Source organism: Anabas testudineus, chromosome 15 (assembly GCF_900324465.2).
Source record: "Anabas testudineus chromosome 15, fAnaTes1.2, whole genome shotgun sequence".
Taxonomy (NCBI): domain Eukaryota; kingdom Metazoa; phylum Chordata; class Actinopteri; order Anabantiformes; family Anabantidae; genus Anabas; species Anabas testudineus.
The window spans coordinates 17396024-17415483 of NC_046624.1; the positions used below are offsets into that span (position 1 = coordinate 17396024).

General features: G+C 41.2%; 1 protein-coding gene across 3 annotated transcripts in view; it reads left to right on the forward strand.

Moving 5' to 3' along the window:
- The window catches only part of wdpcp (WD repeat containing planar cell polarity effector), a 57337-nt gene that overhangs the window by 14139 nt on the left and 23738 nt on the right, over positions 1-19460 (forward strand). For all 3 annotated transcript variants that reach the window (XM_026356907.1, XM_026356904.1, XM_026356905.1), the window contains 8 exons: positions 2504-2588; positions 4693-4737; positions 7086-7136; positions 8615-8685; positions 9784-9843; positions 10485-10599; positions 14940-15076; positions 17443-17634. In XM_026356907.1, the coding sequence (XP_026212692.1) occupies positions 2528-2588; positions 4693-4737; positions 7086-7136; positions 8615-8685; positions 9784-9843; positions 10485-10599; positions 14940-15076; positions 17443-17634 (732 nt within the window). In that variant the 5' untranslated portion in view covers positions 2504-2527. The remainder of the gene's footprint in view (positions 1-2503; positions 2589-4692; positions 4738-7085; positions 7137-8614; positions 8686-9783; positions 9844-10484; positions 10600-14939; positions 15077-17442; positions 17635-19460) is intronic.

A 19460-nucleotide genomic window follows, 5' to 3' on the forward strand; every position in this document is an offset into this window, starting at 1 on the left:
GCTCCATACTTTTGGTAGTCAGTACAGTATTCATTACAATAGGTGTTTCATAAGAATATTACTTTTTAATGCTCTCCTCAAATTATCTCATCTGAACACAACTCTTTCTAAATTTGTGTGGGTCATAGTGTGAAAACATGCATGCGTCATTACAGCTATGTATGCTTGCATATGAACACAAAATTGTCATATCAAAGAAAATGCATTATTTGACAAACCCATATCCACCCCACGGGCACGAACCACTAACATACATTTATAAATGCATGTTTAATATCTAATAACTAAAGGCAGCCTTGCTAAATCTGAATTTTATTGAAGATACACATTGAAAAACCCACCTCATGATGACCTGAGAGGTCTGGATTGTAGTCTTTGATCAGGTCAGATATGTTCTGGGGTGCCAGACCAGTAAGGTTTTTGAGGTTGATACGAGGCTTTGCATGTACTCTATGTGTAAAGATAGACATAGGAGGTCATTGGACAAACATGCTGATACTGATCTCTTTTTGTCTTTTGCCAGTTGAGATACAGATTTGGCCATGAGGCTCTTGGGCACCTGGATCACCCATTTTCTGTCTCATTTTCTGTATCTCAGTCCCCTTGTTTCTTTGGTCCTGCTATAAATTCCCCCAGACCCCGAGAGCTCCACAGACTAGACTAGCCAGATTGGCAATAACTGAATGAAAGCTGGCTGAAATTAGGTTTCCCCTCCAAAAGGGCTGACTTCCTCTAAAAAAGCTGGTTAGGAGAGATGACAGAATCCTCTTATGTCAATAAACTCGTTGTGCTGTTGCTGCCATGCCATGCTAGCCCCAGCGTTTCCATGGCACCCGGTGTTATCTACGTGTATTTTTGTTTGGACTTGTAGTTTTGCGGGTAGAGTGGCAAAGTGAGATTTTTTTATTTATTTTTTTACCTCACACCGGAGGAGCAAGAAGGGAAAGATAAGAGAGAGTCCCCTCTCAGCACTAACGAGAGAAAATAAGAGGGAGAGCAGATGGAGAGACTGAGAGCATTAGTTACACAGACAGAGAAATGAATAGCAGACTCAGCAGTACTGTCACACCTTTACTGCACTTTACAGAGATACAGAGATTCTGCACTGGCCTGTGTGGAGCATGCTCCTCTCATACACATGTTACTGTATGTTTATCTGAATTTACTTCATGTAGGGTGTAATTCATACATGTATCGCTTCATAATATTATAAAAAAGATGTTTTGCTTTTTATATGTCTTATGCATACGTCTTCTCTACCCTTTGCTGAAGCTGCCTTTTAAATTAATTCTGTCATTATACAATAACAGTGGTTCTGATATCAATGACAACGTGAATTGCCACAGACAGGATACACATACTGCATTAACTGTAGTAGTGGAGGTACAGTAGTTGCATTAGTATGAGTAAAGAAGTAGGATTAGCAGTAATGTTGGCACTAGTGGGTGATATGAGGTGTTGAATATGGCAATACAGTAGCACTGATTAATAGTTGCTGCACTTGCTACTACTAAGTAGTGGTAAAAGTGAGGATGATATTTTATTGACTCCACAGTAGGAAATTCCTTTATCACAGAAACATGAGAAGTGGTTCAGTACACAGATTGACACCATGCACTCAGGGGCCTGCTCACACACACAAAACAAAATACATCATACGACAGGAAAACCCCACAGAAGACTAGTAGAAGGCAACAGATTAATGCTCCAGGAACTGAAGCTAACAGACTGGAGAATAAAGTCTGTCACAAAGAATGAGGAATATCTAGTGTGCCTGTTACAGACCTGTTCTGTGTTCATTGGCTGATGTGTGGAATGCTGCCTGCTTTGTCTGAAATGTCAGCCCCAAAGTGTGTGTCCGTCACTACTCGCCTACGATGCATGAATGAAGCAACACTGCCTGTGACCTTGTCTCAGTGTCAATCTGAGTTCACGTGCAAATGTGCAGTTCTGTGCAATCTGTTTCCAGTCAGAATATGCAGTCACACCTGTAGAGCTCCCACTCTACAGAGTGCTATTTCAACTTAGTTCTAAAAGCACTTTCCAGCTACCAGTACTACAAATAAAGTTAGTACCACTGCTCGTCTAATGCTGGAACTAAGAGAACTGCAAATGGTATAATTTGTTGTGAATTTTATTTTGTTAAAGAACCTGTTTAGAGTACAAACTGTAGATTAAATAATGTAAAGAGATCATTATTTCCCTTCAATAAACCCAAGTTTACATATTATAATTGCTTTTTTCTGTCTTCTGAATTAGCAAATATAATATCTTGCCACAAATTATATATCACAACAATATATTATAAATACCAGTTATCAAATTTGGGGCCAGTTATTTTTCTTTTCTCAACTCCCAGATGGCCGTCACTGAGCATGTGTGCCTACAGTACATGTGTGCTTGTTGGACAAAGTCAAGATATACATCTCTGGTTGTGTTCAGTCTGCCTTGCCTCTTTCTCTGTCTTTAATTTGTTCTTTCTTCCACTTGTCCCTCTCTGCAGACTCGGGTTACACTTCTCCATCAGATGGCGTTCTGCCTGGCTGAACTGCACTTGTGGTCCACCAAGAGCTCACTCCAAGTCAAAGGTAGCACTTATCACCATGCTCAATCTACCTGTCCATCTCTCTCTCTCACAATAATTCACCGCCTTTCTCACTTCTTGTCCTTTTCCCCGTCACTCTGTCTTGCTTTAACTTTTTTTCTGTCATCACTCACTTTGTTTTCACACTTTCTCCTCACTTTGTCCTTGTCAAACCCAAATTATTGAAGCCAAAGAGGTTATAATTATAAAACAGCCAATAGCCGGCAAGTATTTCTACACCTGTGTATTCATACTGTATAATCCAAAACTGACTGATATTGAGATTATTGCGATCGGCTGCGTGTTTTCTTTATGTTTGTCAGTCTGATGCTGCAGAATAGATTGGGAACCAGTCACATGACTCCAAGAACACTAAGTGGCTGAAACCTTTGCACAGTTCCATCTATGACCATCAAGTATGCACTGTGATTTGTTTACTGTGAGCCTTATGGGCATGTCTAAGTTTGACTTTTTCAGCAGTTTTTGTGCATTTTCCTGCTCAACACCTATCAGTCCATCTCTTATGTCAAACAGTGATGCTCTGTTTCTCAATTTTCTTGTTTTCTCCTCCCTTACATTCTGTCTTTTCGTTCACAGTCTACTGCGCTTTAGGCAAAGATAGCGTCTCTCCAAGGCTGACTGTGTGTGTATGTGTTAATGTTTATACGAAGAGGTACGGCAGGGTGTATATCCTAGGTGATGGTGACATATCCTTATTTGTTTGTGTTTTTTTTTTTCTTACTGTGTGTCTCTTCTGCTATCTTGGAAAATTGTGGAGGGATACATATGAGGGAAAGAGGCCTGGTCGCTGAGGTGTGACGGACCCTATCACCACCTTCCTTACACCATATACATCCGCCTCAAAAACGACAATAAAAAAAATAGTGTCATACAATAAAAGCAGTGTCTGTGTGTGTCTGTGTGTGTCTGTGTGTGTGTATATATATATATACACACATAATAACATAATATATGTATAACGGCATAAAACAAATGTTTAACATGTGATTTGTGTTGATGTTCTACATCTGTTATTTACTTTTGTACAGTTGCAGACATTACTGCCATCTCTTGTAAGTTGTGAGTCATTTAATCTGTTGTTAATGCTGAACAGTGTCACTTCATGCAAGTAGTGTCATCGAGTCATCAGAAGCGGTGTTTGAGTATGTGTGCCTTCACTCATTGGCCACTTTATTAGGCACATATATATACATATATCTATATAATCTAATTTAACTGAACATAACAGCACTGCCATGAAGGTTACAATCTCTGTTTCTGAGTTCAAATTGCTTATTATCAAGGTCATTAGTTGGTGTGGTTATCTGAATAAGATACATGTCGGAGCTGCTGTATTTCATTGAATTAGATTATAATAAAGTGGCCAGTGAGTGAATTACCGTGCATTCAAAGGCCGAGTGAAACTGTGTTAGTTTGTTACTTGTTCTTAAACATCTCCATCAGAAAATACTAGTAATTTATAGAGCTGTGAGTGCATCTGTATCCAGGTATAGTGTGTGTGTTTCTGCCATCAGCTCTCTTGTTGTATTAGTGTGACCTGGCCTCAGGAGGAGCAGCAGCAGCCAACAGTGGTGCAGTGATAAAAAAACGATGTGTTGTGCGAATCCGAGTCTGGCTGCTTATGGTTTTGGGCCTGCAGGAATAACACTGACAAAAACAGCTCAGCTCAGCAGTTTGTGCGTGTGTGTGTGCGTGTATCAGTAGGTGTGATTGTGTGTTTTTTTTCACGTGTATATTGGACACATGTCCTCCAAATTTGTGTGTCTGCTTTTAAATGTATATGTTTCATGTGTGTACATCAGTCTGTCCCTCAGGTGGGATGGGTTAAGGCACATTCCTGTCTTTATTAAAACCTCTCTGTACCCCTCCATTTTGGCCCGGATCCCCCAGCCCACCCTTCCACCTCCTCCTCCCTCATAGGGTCTTATCTAAACTCTGGTGCTGGCAGACGGGACAGGCCACTGGCTGATAGTGATTGTTTATCCCACGGTGCGAAATTGCTGATGTGTCTTCTGCTTTTCCCTGACAGCTAGATGCTCATCTCACTCTCTCTCTCTCTCTCCCCCACCCCCTCCCCCTCCCCACAGATACAGATATTGGCACCTATCAGTACTATGATAAAGGAGAGCCAGGTAAATACTGTTTATATTGGATGTCTGTTTGTGTTTAAGATAAGTTGCATTCGTCTTGTTTTTGGAATGTACGTGATTTCCTTATATATGAAGAAGGGATTTTTTTACAGCCTCCTGTGCTCACATAAGGTGTAAGTGCACAGATTATTGGTCCTGCATATTTTGTTGTCCTGCACTTGTTAACTACACATACACTTGTCCACACAGAGACTATTAGTGTGTAGGATTTACACTCTAAAACCTTATATACACGCAGGTTATTAGACCTCTGTGGTTCTATCTCTTACACCCCCTGTGTTCCTGTTGACCTGGGGTCCTGCCACACAGCGATAGGAAAACTAAACTGTTGACTTTCTCCTAGATCACATAGCAAGAGGCCCCATGTAGTCCACCCTCATATTGCCTCAGGCCAGGAGGCTTCATTTACCAATGGGAAGTGCTCAAATCGCTCCCCACAGTCATATGGGCTGTCTCGTTTTTTGCTTCTTCTTTTTTTTTTTTTAAATGATGCATCTTGTAATCATTTTTAAATTTCCACCTTGAGTGGCTCGAGGGCAGTGGCTACATAATTTGTCCACTCCAGTAAGTTGAGCCTTTTCGATATTTCGCTAACCTGCTTACAGTTCCACAGTTATGGACAAGATGATTTTGAAGCTTTGTGTAAAAAGACATTACATTTTTATTATTTGTTTATATATTGATATTGTACATGACTGTTCACTATGTGGAGACAAACTCTTCACTATTGCTTTCAAATAGCTTTGTGAAAATGGTGCTCCATAGATAAGAGCAGCAGTCAGGTGATAATTAGGTGAGTTTGTCATTATAAGCGACACATTTGACCCAATTACTTGATCCATTGGTATATAAAATATTGTTAAGAGCAGTAGTATTTATAGCGTAATGCATTTAGCATAGAGCCTCTAGAGTCCCTTGCCTTGCTTTATCTTCACAAGACATACAATAAATGTGTATTTCTTTCGCTTTCCTCCATTTGTTTTGTGTATTTTTTGTCTCTTTTTCACCATCTGTATGTTTTACCTTTTGTTACTGTGCCCGTCTCATATTTCTGCCTCTCTTTCATTGATTTCCTTCTCTTTGTCTCAGTTTTTTTTCTCTCACCATGTATATTTTGTTATTTCTAGTTTGGCATACAGTGTCTCTCTCTTTCTCTCTCTCTCTCATCTGAGAAGCTGCCTTCTCTTTCATTCCAATCTTCAGTGGAGAGACGATGCTCTCGCTCCAAATCCTTTCATTTGGAGGATTACTAAAGTGTGGCTTGATATCAGAGTGGAGGGAGGAGAGGGGAAGGATGGGTGAGACAGAGCTAGGGAGCAGAGTCACCATCCAAAAGTATCGCAACATTTTCACATAGTGCTGTAACATAGCTTCTATTCTGATAGATTACATTTGCAGTAGATTACATTAGAGTTATATTCAATTGTCTTTATTGGATATTTTGCATGTGCACCCGAGACAAAGTGTGTGCAATCAGCCAGGCTGCAAAAAAATATGTAAAAAAAAAAAACAAAAAAAAACGTTGCCTTAATAATAATTTTGGCTTTTTTTTATGTTCTAACAGACATATTAAGGTAATACTTTTGATTCAAATGTTGTTACGCTCTGATTGGTGCACAGAAGTACAAACATCACCTTCTTCCCTCATAAAGGTTGTAATGACCAGCTTTTGTTTGTTGTAATGCTCATGAAGGTTGGCGTTAGACTGCACTGGTTTTAGCTGGTAGGACAAATAAACAAGTGTGTGATGTTGACATTTATAACATTAAAACATAGACATAAAATATGTTAGACTTCTTTGATTGGTAAATGGATATCTTTAGTTGCTTTGGATGTGAAGATATATAGTGTGTGTGTGTGTGTGTGTGTGTGTGTGTGTGTGTGTGTTTTCTGTGTGTGTGTGTTATGTTTCTTTTCTGAAAGGTTAAATGTTAGTTCCACACTTCCCCACTAGAGGGAGACCCAGTCTCATTGGAATGACTCTGGGGTACCCCCCCCCCCCCTTGCACAGCCCAAAACCCCCTAGCCCTCCCCACCTAGGCCCAGAGCAGGTGCCCATGTCTGGGCCTGTCTGGCCCCTCGCCCCCTTATCTGATTAATACTACTAATCCTGGAGATGTCCCTGCCTGCCAGAGAAGCCGACCACCAGACTGGCCACTTCTTGCTCTCAGTGACCAGGCCACGAGGCACGGTTATGGGTTATACTTCACCAACATGGCCTCTTGGAGTTAAGGGGATGCTTGTGCTCCAGTGTAGTTTCTCTTGTCCACACTATGTAAGAAATGCACATCATGCAATTTTCAAAATCAAACCTCTTTATTTTTTACCAGCCCTCTCCTTGGAGCATCACTACTACAGTGAGAAACTCCAGTTCTGTGAAGGTAAGTTTCCAAAAGAGAAACTTACAGTTTCTGAGATGATGTTATTCACATGGGCGTACATGTTTGGGCCCTAATCATCCCACCAGTAAATGACCATCTTCCAAAAATCTGTTTCTCTCTCCCTCCCTCTCTCCCCCTTACTCTCTGTACATTTCACCCAGTAGTAAGATACAAACACCCTTATCAGGAGACAAACACTCATCTGCCTACCCTCCCTCCATCCTCTTCCCTGAACCCCACCCTCCCCGCCCTCATTTGCATGCATCTGTTGTTTACCTCCTCGTCACACTCATTCCTAATAGAGAACCCCACTCCTTAATGGTTTAGTTCTGTAAAGATGAAAAGGGAGACTGTAGAATAAAGATAGGGGAGTGATTGCACCATATTGAAAGCATCAGTCCTTGTTTTTTCCCCTCTTACTGAACTTCATGTATATGCGTGGGCAGAAGCAGATGCACAAATTCAATTAACTGTTTTTTTTTTTTTCTTCATATCCTTCCCTCCTCCTGTTTAACCACTACAAATAGAGGGGAAAAGGCAGGGCTGGTAAATTAAAATGGAGGGGTGGTGTGGTGCATGTTGAGATATGTGCGCTGAGGTTGCATTCGTGAGATAACTCAATTCAAGAGCACCAAAAGTCCTCACCATTACATATTTGCTTCTCCTCAAGGACTGTAGTTTGTGTCTTTTTGAAGTTTTCTTTCAGTAGAATATTTTACCATCTTAAATGCAGATACATCAATCTGCAAGCAGCAGGTTTCAGAACACAGTAAAAACCTTTATCAGTATAGTTTCTTTATAGTGACGCACAAAAGTTAGTTGACGTGGAGGCTTCAGTCATTTATTGATCAACGATCTGGTGCATGAGTTTTATAGTTCACATAGGTAAACATTAGTTGATACACTCTAGACTGCTTGTCAATTTAGTTTATAAATAGTAGAAAAGCTGATTGCAATTTTGCAGATCTTCAATTTGCTCCTTTTGTCCAATCAGCAGTTGAAAACCAAAATGTAATCCATGTGCAACTGCTGCAAACGAAGGCAGGATGAAAGATGTTTGCTTTATGAATGACTTGGTTTGAAATAGCTGTCAAATTATTTCTAAGTAGTCGACGAACCAATAAATAGTTTCAGCTATAATTGGTACAGCTTTTGTTCCTGCAGCTGAAATGGAGCAAGTTCTTGAAGGTTCCTGTTAAAATTCATCATTACTCTGCATGCATTCATGACCCGGTTCGGCACTTTATTTTGGAAAGCGTACATTGTGTACCTGCATCTCTTTATTCCTCCTGACTGTCTTGTCACCACCTTTTTATTCTCGATCTCTCAACCCCGATATGAATTTCAACCTTTTTACCCTTTCCGGGCTTCTGAATTCCCATGAGTGCCTTTTTTATTTTTAAAAAAATCTCCTATGTCTGTCTTTAAAAGTTCAAGTCACATGATCTCCTAAATCTTCTGTTGTTTTTCTTCTGTAGCTCGAGGCTATTCGTGGACCCCCAGGAACCGCCGACCAGAGAAGCTGCGCGATTCGCTGAAGGAATTGGAGGTGCCCGCCTCTTCTGTTTAACCCCCCACCACCACTCCTCTTGGCCTCCCCTCATTTTCTTCCTCCCTCTGGGGATTTTCTGAGTTTTCCCTTTCCGAAATGGCCGATTGATTAACAAATAGGGGCATTCTCTCTCCTTTCTCCCTCTCCCTTCACTATCCCTGTCGTTCCGTTTGTTCTCCTCGCTCCCTCTCCTCTATCATCACCTCTCTTTCGAGCGTGCTCTGTCATCGAGGGGGATATTTGAGGGGATCAGGGGGCTGCAGGCTGCCCCTCTCATTCCTCCTCTTCCTCCCTCTTTCCCTCCCTCCTTCTCTTCCTCTTTCTCTTCCTTTCCCTTCATTCATTCCCCTCTACCTCCACCCTTTGCTCCCCTCCTCATCCCCTCTGTACTTGTGGCAGTACAGACCTAGCTTTGTTTGCTGGAACCTGTCCGTGGCTGTTTTACACGCGCGCACACACACACACACACACACACACACACACACACACACACACACACACACACACACACACACACACACACACACACACACTCACTCCATCTACCTCCCTCCTCTCACCCATAACCATTGTCTGAAACTAGAAACACCCCAGCTCACCTCCACACCCTACCTTCCTCCTCCTTCTCTGTTCTTCTCTCCTCCCATCCAATCACTCCAGCTGGTTTTGGAATGTGGCAGGAGTGGCTGACCTTACACACACACACACACACACACACACACACACACACACACACACACACACACACACACACTAGTAGTCAAGCAATTCCTACTTGCATCCACTCAACTTTCTCCTATTCCTCTTTGGTCAAGCAGGAACTGCAGCAGTGACCACCTGTGGTGGCAAACGTCCACACACCACACAGATAATTAATGCAGGTTTCTGTGAAATTGACATTACATAAAAATGGAAACTTGCTAAACTACTAGAGACATGCAGACACCATTTTTCTGATTAATTTCCAAACATAACACATATTCAATATTTGTTGTCCAAATAAAGACAACATAGTTGGAGCCCAGTGTGATTCTGTTGTTTTGTTTCTCTTGCTGTCTCTGCGTCTTCTTCTGTTTATCCATCGTGCTCATTCAGGAACTGTTGGAGACTAACACCTGCATTTACACCAGATGGAGGAACAAGCATTGCTGCCAGGTACACTCCCTCCTCACACACACATGGACATTCTTTCCAGCCTCAGGTAGTGGCACAAGCTGCATACACCTCCTCTGGTTTGTCCAGATGAGAGTTCACATACCGAGCTTCTCTGAACTCTAGTAGCAGTTACCAGGTAATGCCAAGTTAACAGGAGACACCATTAACAATATCATAATGTGACACTTTTTTTTCCTTCATGTTTATTTGGACATGCATGACATAATGTTTGAAATTAAATCAAATCAATCTTTTTACAGAACATGCTGGTCACTAAATACTAACTCTTGCTAAAGTCAAATCAATTTCATTTATAAAGCCCAGTACCATAAACTGTACTCTAAAGCACTTTATAATATGTTTACACATAATCCCTTTACACCTAGACCTTTAATGTAGCTTAGGAAAACAACCATTACATGTTGTACATACACTTACACTTACAGTGTAGAATGATTTTGCTTTTACCACAGACGCAACTAAATTGAATTCCTGTTATTACCACTTGAAGCCACAGAGGCTGCTGTTGCAGTTTCTTAATGAATGTTGTACAGTCTCACTTTAACCACAAATATCAACTATAAACATGTACAGTAATATTCGATTTTGGTGTGTGTGTGTGTGTGCATGGTTACCTGCAGATGATGCTAAGCAGTGGAGTTCTCGTGACCCTGACCTTAACTGGACCTCAACTTGAACAAGTGTGTGTTGACCGCACATTAGTGGGCCGACTACCAGCCAAAACTGTGACGGATGGTTAGTTACACCCACACACACCACAACCAAGTTGCACTTTTTATCTGCCTGATTAACTAAAGCTCTATTGGCCCCTCTGCGTTTACTTAGTTTCAGAGCTTGTTTGATGTAGGTATACAGTATACTGTACGTTATGTGTGTTTATTTTTTCATTTTCAGAATTCACTCTTTAATCCAGCACTGGTACCCAGTACATTTATGATATTTATGGCTGTGATTTTGGTTACTTTGGGACTACTGCCACCAGTTGTGATTTTGGAATCCACTGAATGAAATAAAATGAAAATGTGGCTTGAATTTCATATAAATAATTAGTTTCCCTCTGGTTTAAGAAAATTGCATGACAGGCAATATTTTTTCCACCACATGCCTGACCTACCTGTGCGTGCCTGCAGCCCCCTCCATCCCCCACCCAACACACACACACACATAGATTTTTATTCAATATTTATTCAGTATTATAAACACTTCAAACAAACTATCTACTGCACACTTTCTGTCAGCACTGAACTGGTTGCTGACACCTGCACACCACACATGCAGCTTGCAACACTTTGTGTGTGTGTGTGTGTGTTTGTGTGACAAAGTCACACACATAAAAGGTGCCACAGGTGAGCGAGGCGACTCTGCTAGCTAATTGCTGGCAAATCCTTTTGTGCTGTGTGTGTCCAGGGGCCTTCCCTTAAGAGCATCCATCAGTGTTTTTCCTCCATCGTGCGCTCCTCCAGGGAGCACCGCCTCCCTTGCACAGCGCTCCCTCGCTCTGCAGACCTGGCAGGAGAGAATAAGAGGCCGTGGACACCGGCCCAAATCTGCTAATTATTTCTTTCTTTCTGTATCAATTATTTGTTCCTAACACCGCCCCCTGCTTCCGCCCAGGGTCTCCAGACACCTGATAAATCCCCCACAGTGCACGCCCAAACACACACACACACACACACACACACACACACACACACACACTCTCAAATACACTCATGCAGGTATACACACTCATTCTCACACACATACATATGTAATTACAGACGCACATACTTTTTTTTTTTTAATGCAGACCAACAAGCTCTTACTGTGTGTCCACCTACATTTACAGGCATACACGCACACGCCAACACACACTCAGGTACACTTACACCCACTCACCTCCCGCTGCTCTCAATTCAAAGCCTCAGAGGCACTAATTATTAAAGTAATGGTTGTGAGAGGGTGGGTTCCGGGGATTGTGTGTTTGTGTGTGTGTGTGTATGTGTGTGTGTGGGGGGGGTGTAGTAGGTTAGAGGCTGTTCTCACATCTGTCACTTGTTAAATTAGCCTGAGACAATTAGAGTAGAGAACCAGACGAGATCACTCTGTCCAGAACATTTACAATGTACAATTACTGAAACAGTTCACAGTCAAGTTGGTGTAAGTGTGTGTGTGTGTGTGTGTATGTGTGTGTGTGTGTGTGTGTGTGGTGACATATGCTAAATAAGAGGCTTATTATTGTCTCTAATTTTATAGTTAGTCACTGCAATGTTGGATCATTTTTTAAAAAGTCAAATATAGGGCTATAACTGTTTTCATTTTTGATTTGATAGATGCAGCTGTTGTCTAACTTTTTTTATTGTAAACAAAAAGCTGAAATTAAAAGTACTGATCTTTGAAACCTGAAAAAAATAAGCGTATGAAATGTCCCACATGCAAGTTTGATAAATTTTTGGTATTAGTTTAAATAGTTTAATTTTTTTTCTTTTCATAAAATATTTTCAGATTTAGATTACATTTTTTTTTCTGTTGCCTCAAGGCAGCGTCGTTTTAATCTAAAGTACTTCAGGAGAATGTGCCCATCCCTGTTGAGAACAGTGCCAAGTGTCTGAAACTGAAAAAACAAGATCTGTACCTGGGAAAACAAAGAGATGAGACTGGTATGCTATTAGGCTTCAAGATCAGTCTTTCAGTTTTAAGTCTCATATTTAAGCTTTTCGTTTACAATTTTTGTCTTTCACACTGACAAAACATACGTTCTCATTTAGCTTAATTAAAAAACAAGCAGTCAGTCCTTTATATTTGAGAAAATAGATTCATTAATAGTTTATATTATTCATTCACTAACAATTATTGAATTCATTTTCATTAATCAATTAATCAACTACTTATATATATATATGAGAAACACCTTCAATCAAACCTTAAATTAAAGTGTAATTCACTGTGTAATGACAGAGAATTAAATTTCATCTTTGAACAGGATATGGCAACTTTCTTAAGCAAAAAGGTTTTTAGTGTTTGACTGCTGAAGAAAATCCTTTTTCTGATTTGCATGGATTGAGCTGTATGTGATGTTCATTTTGTGTGTTTGTGTCTCTGAAACAAAAAAAATTGGCAGCCAGCTCTGTTTTTGTTTCATGATGGACAAAGCAGGCTTACTGTCCTCTCTTAAACTTTGTATGCTCAATGCTGGTTACGTCTGTGTCTCCACGATGAGCTATGATTGCATCATACAGTGCAGTAGATTACATATATTTTACACCATCAAAGTATTACAAGCTTTCTTTGGCCGATGGCTGGGCCAAGCTGTGCATATGCTCCACGATTAAGCATCCTTAAGTGATTTTTCATAGCCAGTTTCATTTACGCGTGTTTAAATGTGCTTTGGTTAAGCCCATTGGCCTCTTATGTCAACATGCTGCTGAGGAGATGGTATTAAATGGATTTAGGGGACTGTGTATGTGTTTCTGTGTGTGTGGTGAGACTGCATGCATGCTTTAACGTGTGCTTGGTTTGTTTTGTGCTCGTGGGTGTGAATGTGTGCATGTGTTGGTATGTGGAACTGGGCATGCATAAAGCATGGCTGTAGGCTTGCATGTATGGCTGTACACATAGTTATCTGTGCATGTGTCTCAGGGGTAAGTACGATTGTGTACATGTGTACAGTGTGAGTGTGCCTGTGTGTACACTGGGGGTGTATTGGGATGGGTCATGAAGGTCTGGCCCTTAATGCCAAATCAGCCACCTGGTCCCAGATTGGGCCACAGCCTCGTTTCATATCCCCTCTTTCATTTGGGAGTGAATGGGATTAATCCTAATCCCGTTTATAGACACCCATAGAGATCAATGCTAAACTGCATTTAACTTGATTTGTCTGTAATCTATTACAAAGACGCTTACCACTGCATTAAATGTTGTTTCAGAAAGCCAAGGCAACGTTAATGGCTGTGTTTTGTAATAGTTTACTCCTTGAACCAGTTTACATTACAAATGGTTTATAATCCAACTTCAACATAGGGACAAACTGTGACTCAGTTGACCTGATTTAAGATGCTAGTTTTTCTGCATTTTGAAGCGATGTTTCACTTCCCTCGTGAGTATTTGCATATTAATTTGAAATTTTCACAACAGGATGATTTGAAGTGTAATCATACCAATACCCGCATGTTTATAAATACACACATGCCATGGTTAATTGCTGGTTAGATTTCTAAATCTCGGGGTGCAGCCTCACTCGTTCGACTCAAAGCAGAGTATCTGTAAGACATGTGTAACAACCCCCCTCTTTACCATTTAATTGGTTTCATAAACAGATTAATTTGAAGGAGAGGAGGGCTTAATTGCTAATCAGCGTTTCCATGCAGCTCCTGAAGAGTTGAACAGGATCAAGTGCCTTCTTCTGCCACAAAAAGGCCGTAGAGCCTGCAGTACCCTGACAGCAGGGGAAGGGAGGAGAGAACAGGAGAGGAAAGAGATGGAGAGAGAACACAGGAGGCACTGGGCTAGAGAAGAGAAGACAAGTGAAGGTGGAGAGAAGAGAAAAGGGGAAGGAGAAAGAATTGGAGACAGACTGATCTCTTCTCCTCCTATAACAGACTTATCAAAACCAAATGATACTTGCATTTGAAATGCAGAAATATCTGCAGAGAAATAAAGTTTGATGATGATGTTTCCCAGGCATCAGATGATCGACGTATTGACTAGGAAAATCTCAAAATTGACCGTGTCTATAGGACTTAGTGCAAACAGCAGAAAACTGAAAACTGGAGACACATTCCTTCAGCAAAGGATACTATATACAGTACATACACATACAGGTGCTGTGTAAATTCTTTGTCAGTTTTCCAATGAGGGCAAGAACAAAACAAACAAACAAAACTAAATATGAACAAAAGAAAATCATATAACAAAACACATAAGAATTTAAAACTACAAACCACAAAAACGTCAGCAAAATGCTAAAATTTTTATTTTTCACAATTGTCATTAGTGTATGTGTTAATATTTTTGTCACAAATTATAGAAGTGCAAAGAGACAGTTCTCAGTTCAGAATCTTGACATTAAATGCCAACTGTGGTTATGTGTTTCTCAGCGGTTCAAGGCGATAGGTTTATTCTGCTGTCCTTCCTGGAGCAGAGCCAAGTGGCTGCAGTCTACCTTAACAAAAAGAACCAGGACTCTCCAGAGACTGGCAGGAGAACAGACAAACTCTCACCTTCGGAAATCAAGGTACAGTTGAACACGTTGGTGAAGGTAGCACGAGTTAGTGTGTGTGGTTGTGTGTATTTCCATAATTGGGATTGAGTGAAACTTAAATATGACAATTACAGGACAATTCAGATTCATGCTCTTACAGTTATAAAAAAAACACTATTAAAATATCTATATAATCCCAGAAAAAGTTAATGCAATCATTAAATGATGAGTGTTTGTCCAATATCTATTTGTATCTTTGTGCACAACAGGTAGGTTTCATTATGATCGCCATGGGATTACAGTCTTTACAGTCGTCTCTATTACTCTGTGACTTTCCTGTTTCTGTCTATTAATCTCTCATAAAGGTGAGTCAGGGCAGTCCGATCTGGAGGTGTATTTGTAGGTGTTAGTAACAGGTCTTATTAAGTGTCATCTCGTTCATCCCTCCTCCAAAACAAAACTATACTATGTCCTCCTTCACTAGCTGGGTAACTCCTAACCCTGGCATTATCACGTTACTGCCAGGCCCTTTTGTTAAAGTGTATGTGGGTGTGTATCTGTGCATGTTAGTGTCTATAAAGGCAATCGGTCCTGCAGTGCATCTGTCTCCAGAAGCGAAGTCCTGATAAGACGCCCCCCCTTACCCCATCATCTTAACACATACACATTCATTCAACCTCCAGCCCACACCTCTGTCAGTGCATGTGCATGTAACCTGCAACGTACTCATGTGCACGTGCACGCCCTACCTAACTACCCATCCCCCACAACAAACACACATACACATCGCACTGGTCCAGTGGGCTAAGCTGGAGAAGGGAGAGTGAGGGGTGCTGCGGGGAGGGGGGCTAAACTAATCCGGCCCACAGAAAGTGGTTTTTGATTATTGCTGACCAGCAAACGCCAGCAGAAAAAAAAACTAGAAGGGAAGAGATGGGCAGGGATGGTGGGATGGTGGGTTGAAGGAATGGAGGTTGTGTACAGAGGATCGAGATAGTGTGTGTTATTAAACCACTGATATATTTTTTTTTCTTCTTTTCCATTTTTAATCTGTCAATGATCTCCCATTCAGTTGTTTGGGGCAACTCTTTGTTCCTTTTATCATCAGCTGTACTTCCATCATTTTTATTCGTTTGTGTGTTTTTCTTGTCCAAAGTAAATTTTCTCCCCCTAAGGGAGCAAGAAGGGCAGACATGGACCACTGAACCTAAAATCTGCTCTACTCATACAGTACAGCTTGTCAGTTTACTAATTTTAGCATGTTCCTGGGTTGTTAAGCCAGTTTTTTATTAATTTCTTAAGAGACATTTCTGTATTTCCTCTTTTGACAGCATGCACATTTAGTGGGATTTTGATTTTACATCTGACTGGTCTTTTCCTGCTCTTTAAATATTTATTTTGACACAAAACCCCCATTGATCTATCTGAAAAATTCCAATTATTCTACCTTTCTCTCTCCTTATGTATGCTTTTTGTTTTGTCTTTCATTCATCCATTCATTCAAGCATGATTTATTCCCCTATTTCCATTTCCCTGAAGCTCTAGTGCATAAAGGCAGCCATCACCCCTCTCCCCTATTTCTTACCTTCCTGTCCATCCTCAGACACTCTCCCTTTTATTCATTACCACTCTTTATTCTTCTCTCTTTTTCCTTCTTCACCTCTGTCCTCCTCCTATCTCTCAGGTCCTAACTACTCTTCTGCACTGAGACAGAGGCCGTCTGTGTGTGTGTGTTAGCTATTGACTCTGGTAGCTTGGTCATTGGGTTAGTGAGTGTGACTTGAGATAAAGAGTGTATGAAAGAGTGGCATGAATATTGGGTGGTGGTGTACATGAAAGGCAGGGTCACAGTGTAAGACCTGCAATTTCACCTGTTTTAAAAGTGCTTTTGGAGCACAGTTGTTTAATGGTGTGTGTGTGTGTGTTTGCTCAGTACATCTATCAAAGTGTGTTTATATAGATTTTATATCTGTGTCTCTACGTGTGCATACATACATGCATTCATGTACTGTATTTGTGTGCATTTCTGTGCCCCCACACTCCCCCCAAAGCGCCACGAGGGCTCATTACTGTGTGTCTCATTGTTGTGGCCCATAGAGCGTGGCGGACCTTCCCAAAATTATGCACATCACTAAAACAACAATCCTGACAGAACAAAATACACACGCAGACATTAATAATGGAAGATGAAAAACGACCTTAGACAACACAAACAGGATGGGGGAAGGACAGACTATAGATGTCAAAGTTTCAGAGCCCTCAGGTATTGAAACAAGGCAGGTAGATGAATAACTCTGAATTTCTGATACCTTCCTTTTCTGTGTCTCCAATCGTTTGTGTTCAAACACTCAGTTTTCAGTTTCGTGACTGCATTACCCATGTTGAGCTTCCATGTCTAGGTCATGTATGTGGAGGTGAGCGGGCGGGGTAGTAGGCTCCACAGACATGTTGGACTCAATCGTCTCCAGGATGTGGCGTTCTGCTGGTGGAGCTTAAATGAGCCTAATGAGGAGCTGTGGCCCTGGACCACTCCAAATACACAACAGAGCAACCTGGTCCTGCTCAGCAGCTCACCAACTGAAGGCCTCAAGGTACACATATGCATAACGTTTGTATTTTCACACAACTACACATGCCCTCTCTGCTTGCTAGTACGATGCAGCTCAAATTCTCAGCTATGGTTAGAAGAGTGAGCTTCATTCATAAACTTTTAGAAGTTTGCAGCCGGTTTTCTTCAGTGAGTCTTGGCCACATGAGGCTTTGACAGCATCTCTAAGATTCCTTTTGGCGTATCATGGGTTTATTAAACATACTGGCTCCTTTAGGTTAAGTCATGCTTTTTTTTTACATGTTTGCATTATAAGCATGACTCATGGGACAAGAGAAGCTAAACAGAACTACTCAACAGTCAATAATTGTGGACAGACAGACACAAAGTGGAAAAAGACAACAAAGCTGCTGTTTTGAGTTTTGGGGTCCTGTGTTGCTGTGGAAGGGATTGTGAACGGTGTGTTAGTCACCTCAAGGGTGGCACCTCCATGTTTCCCCTTCATGTATCACCATGAAACAAGCACTGTAGCCAAGCTGTGGTAGCATGAAGCAGAACGCCTACATGCTGAAACATACATCCTCATGGCCTCTGGCAAAACCCTCCTCATGCCCCGATTCGGGATCAACGTAGGTCTGGCATCAAGCCCAAAGTAGATGAAAGATCCCAAATTACCGAACCGAGCTTAACTTTATTCCTCATACCGTGAACCTTGGTAAGTGTATGCAAAATACTCACCAGACCAGAGAGAGGAGGGAGAGAGTGTGTGAGAAGGAGGAAAGATGAGTGTTACCAATTGCATGCTAGGAAAACAAATTCACACAGGAGAGAAGGAGGGAGGGGTGGGAGGTAGGGGAGGCACATGAATATTGAAATTATCAAAGCAGAGGCTGTTTGCTGTTTTTTCCGCTCCTTGTTTTTGGAACGCTCTCCATATTTATCACACTCCTTCACCTAGTTTATTCTGTGTCTTCTTCAACCCCCTCCCTCAGCCTTCCCCCCAGTTCTCCTCTCCTCCTTCTCCTCCTTCATTCCTCCACGCTTCAAGAACATTAAAGTCTCTTCATGGGGCTGCGGCATCGTGCTCTAATGAAAGCGTTTGTTGTCATTTTTCAGATGCGCGGTGTGAAATTAAGCGAACAGTTTATGTAAGAGCCGTGGCGGGAATCAAACGCCGGGCACACATCGGGAGACGCCAGCTACTTCAATCACTTCAAGCTCATATATATGTTCCCTTTGTTTAGTTCGCTATCTGCCGCACTAAGCCAATTTTCTAGCCAGTCTCTCGGCATTTTAAAAAGTCTGATTTCTTTCCCTATGTGGTCTTAATTCATATGCCCCCCCCCCTCCTCATGCTGATAAGTGGAGCTACGGCATGCAGAGGGATGAAGGGTGGGAAAGAGAGGAAAACACATACATAGTTTGTTTTTATGAAGCCAGTTAACATTTTTAATGATCCTACCTTCATGCTTCCCTCTTTTAACCCCCAACAACCAACACCACCCACTTTCCCCCACTACCAACAAACACACAAACGCAAACAAACCATTTCCAGTTTTCCTTTTTTTTAATCTTAATGAAAACGAAAACACCAGATAAATGCTTATTTTCACTGTTTGTGGTTGTTTGTGTGTCTGTTTTTTTGTAGATTTTTTTTGGTTCTATCCTGTTATCTGTCACCAGTTTTTCTGCAGTTGTTTGATCTGTACGTGTATGATTTCAGCTGTCTTTTAATTGTTATTGACTTTAGAACTGTACTGTGGCATTCATCTGTACTAAAACAAGACAAACCTTTGAATGCAATTATTTATACAGAAAGAGTATAAAATTGCATACAAATGCATGTTCTGTACTTTGTGTCAGAGTGTA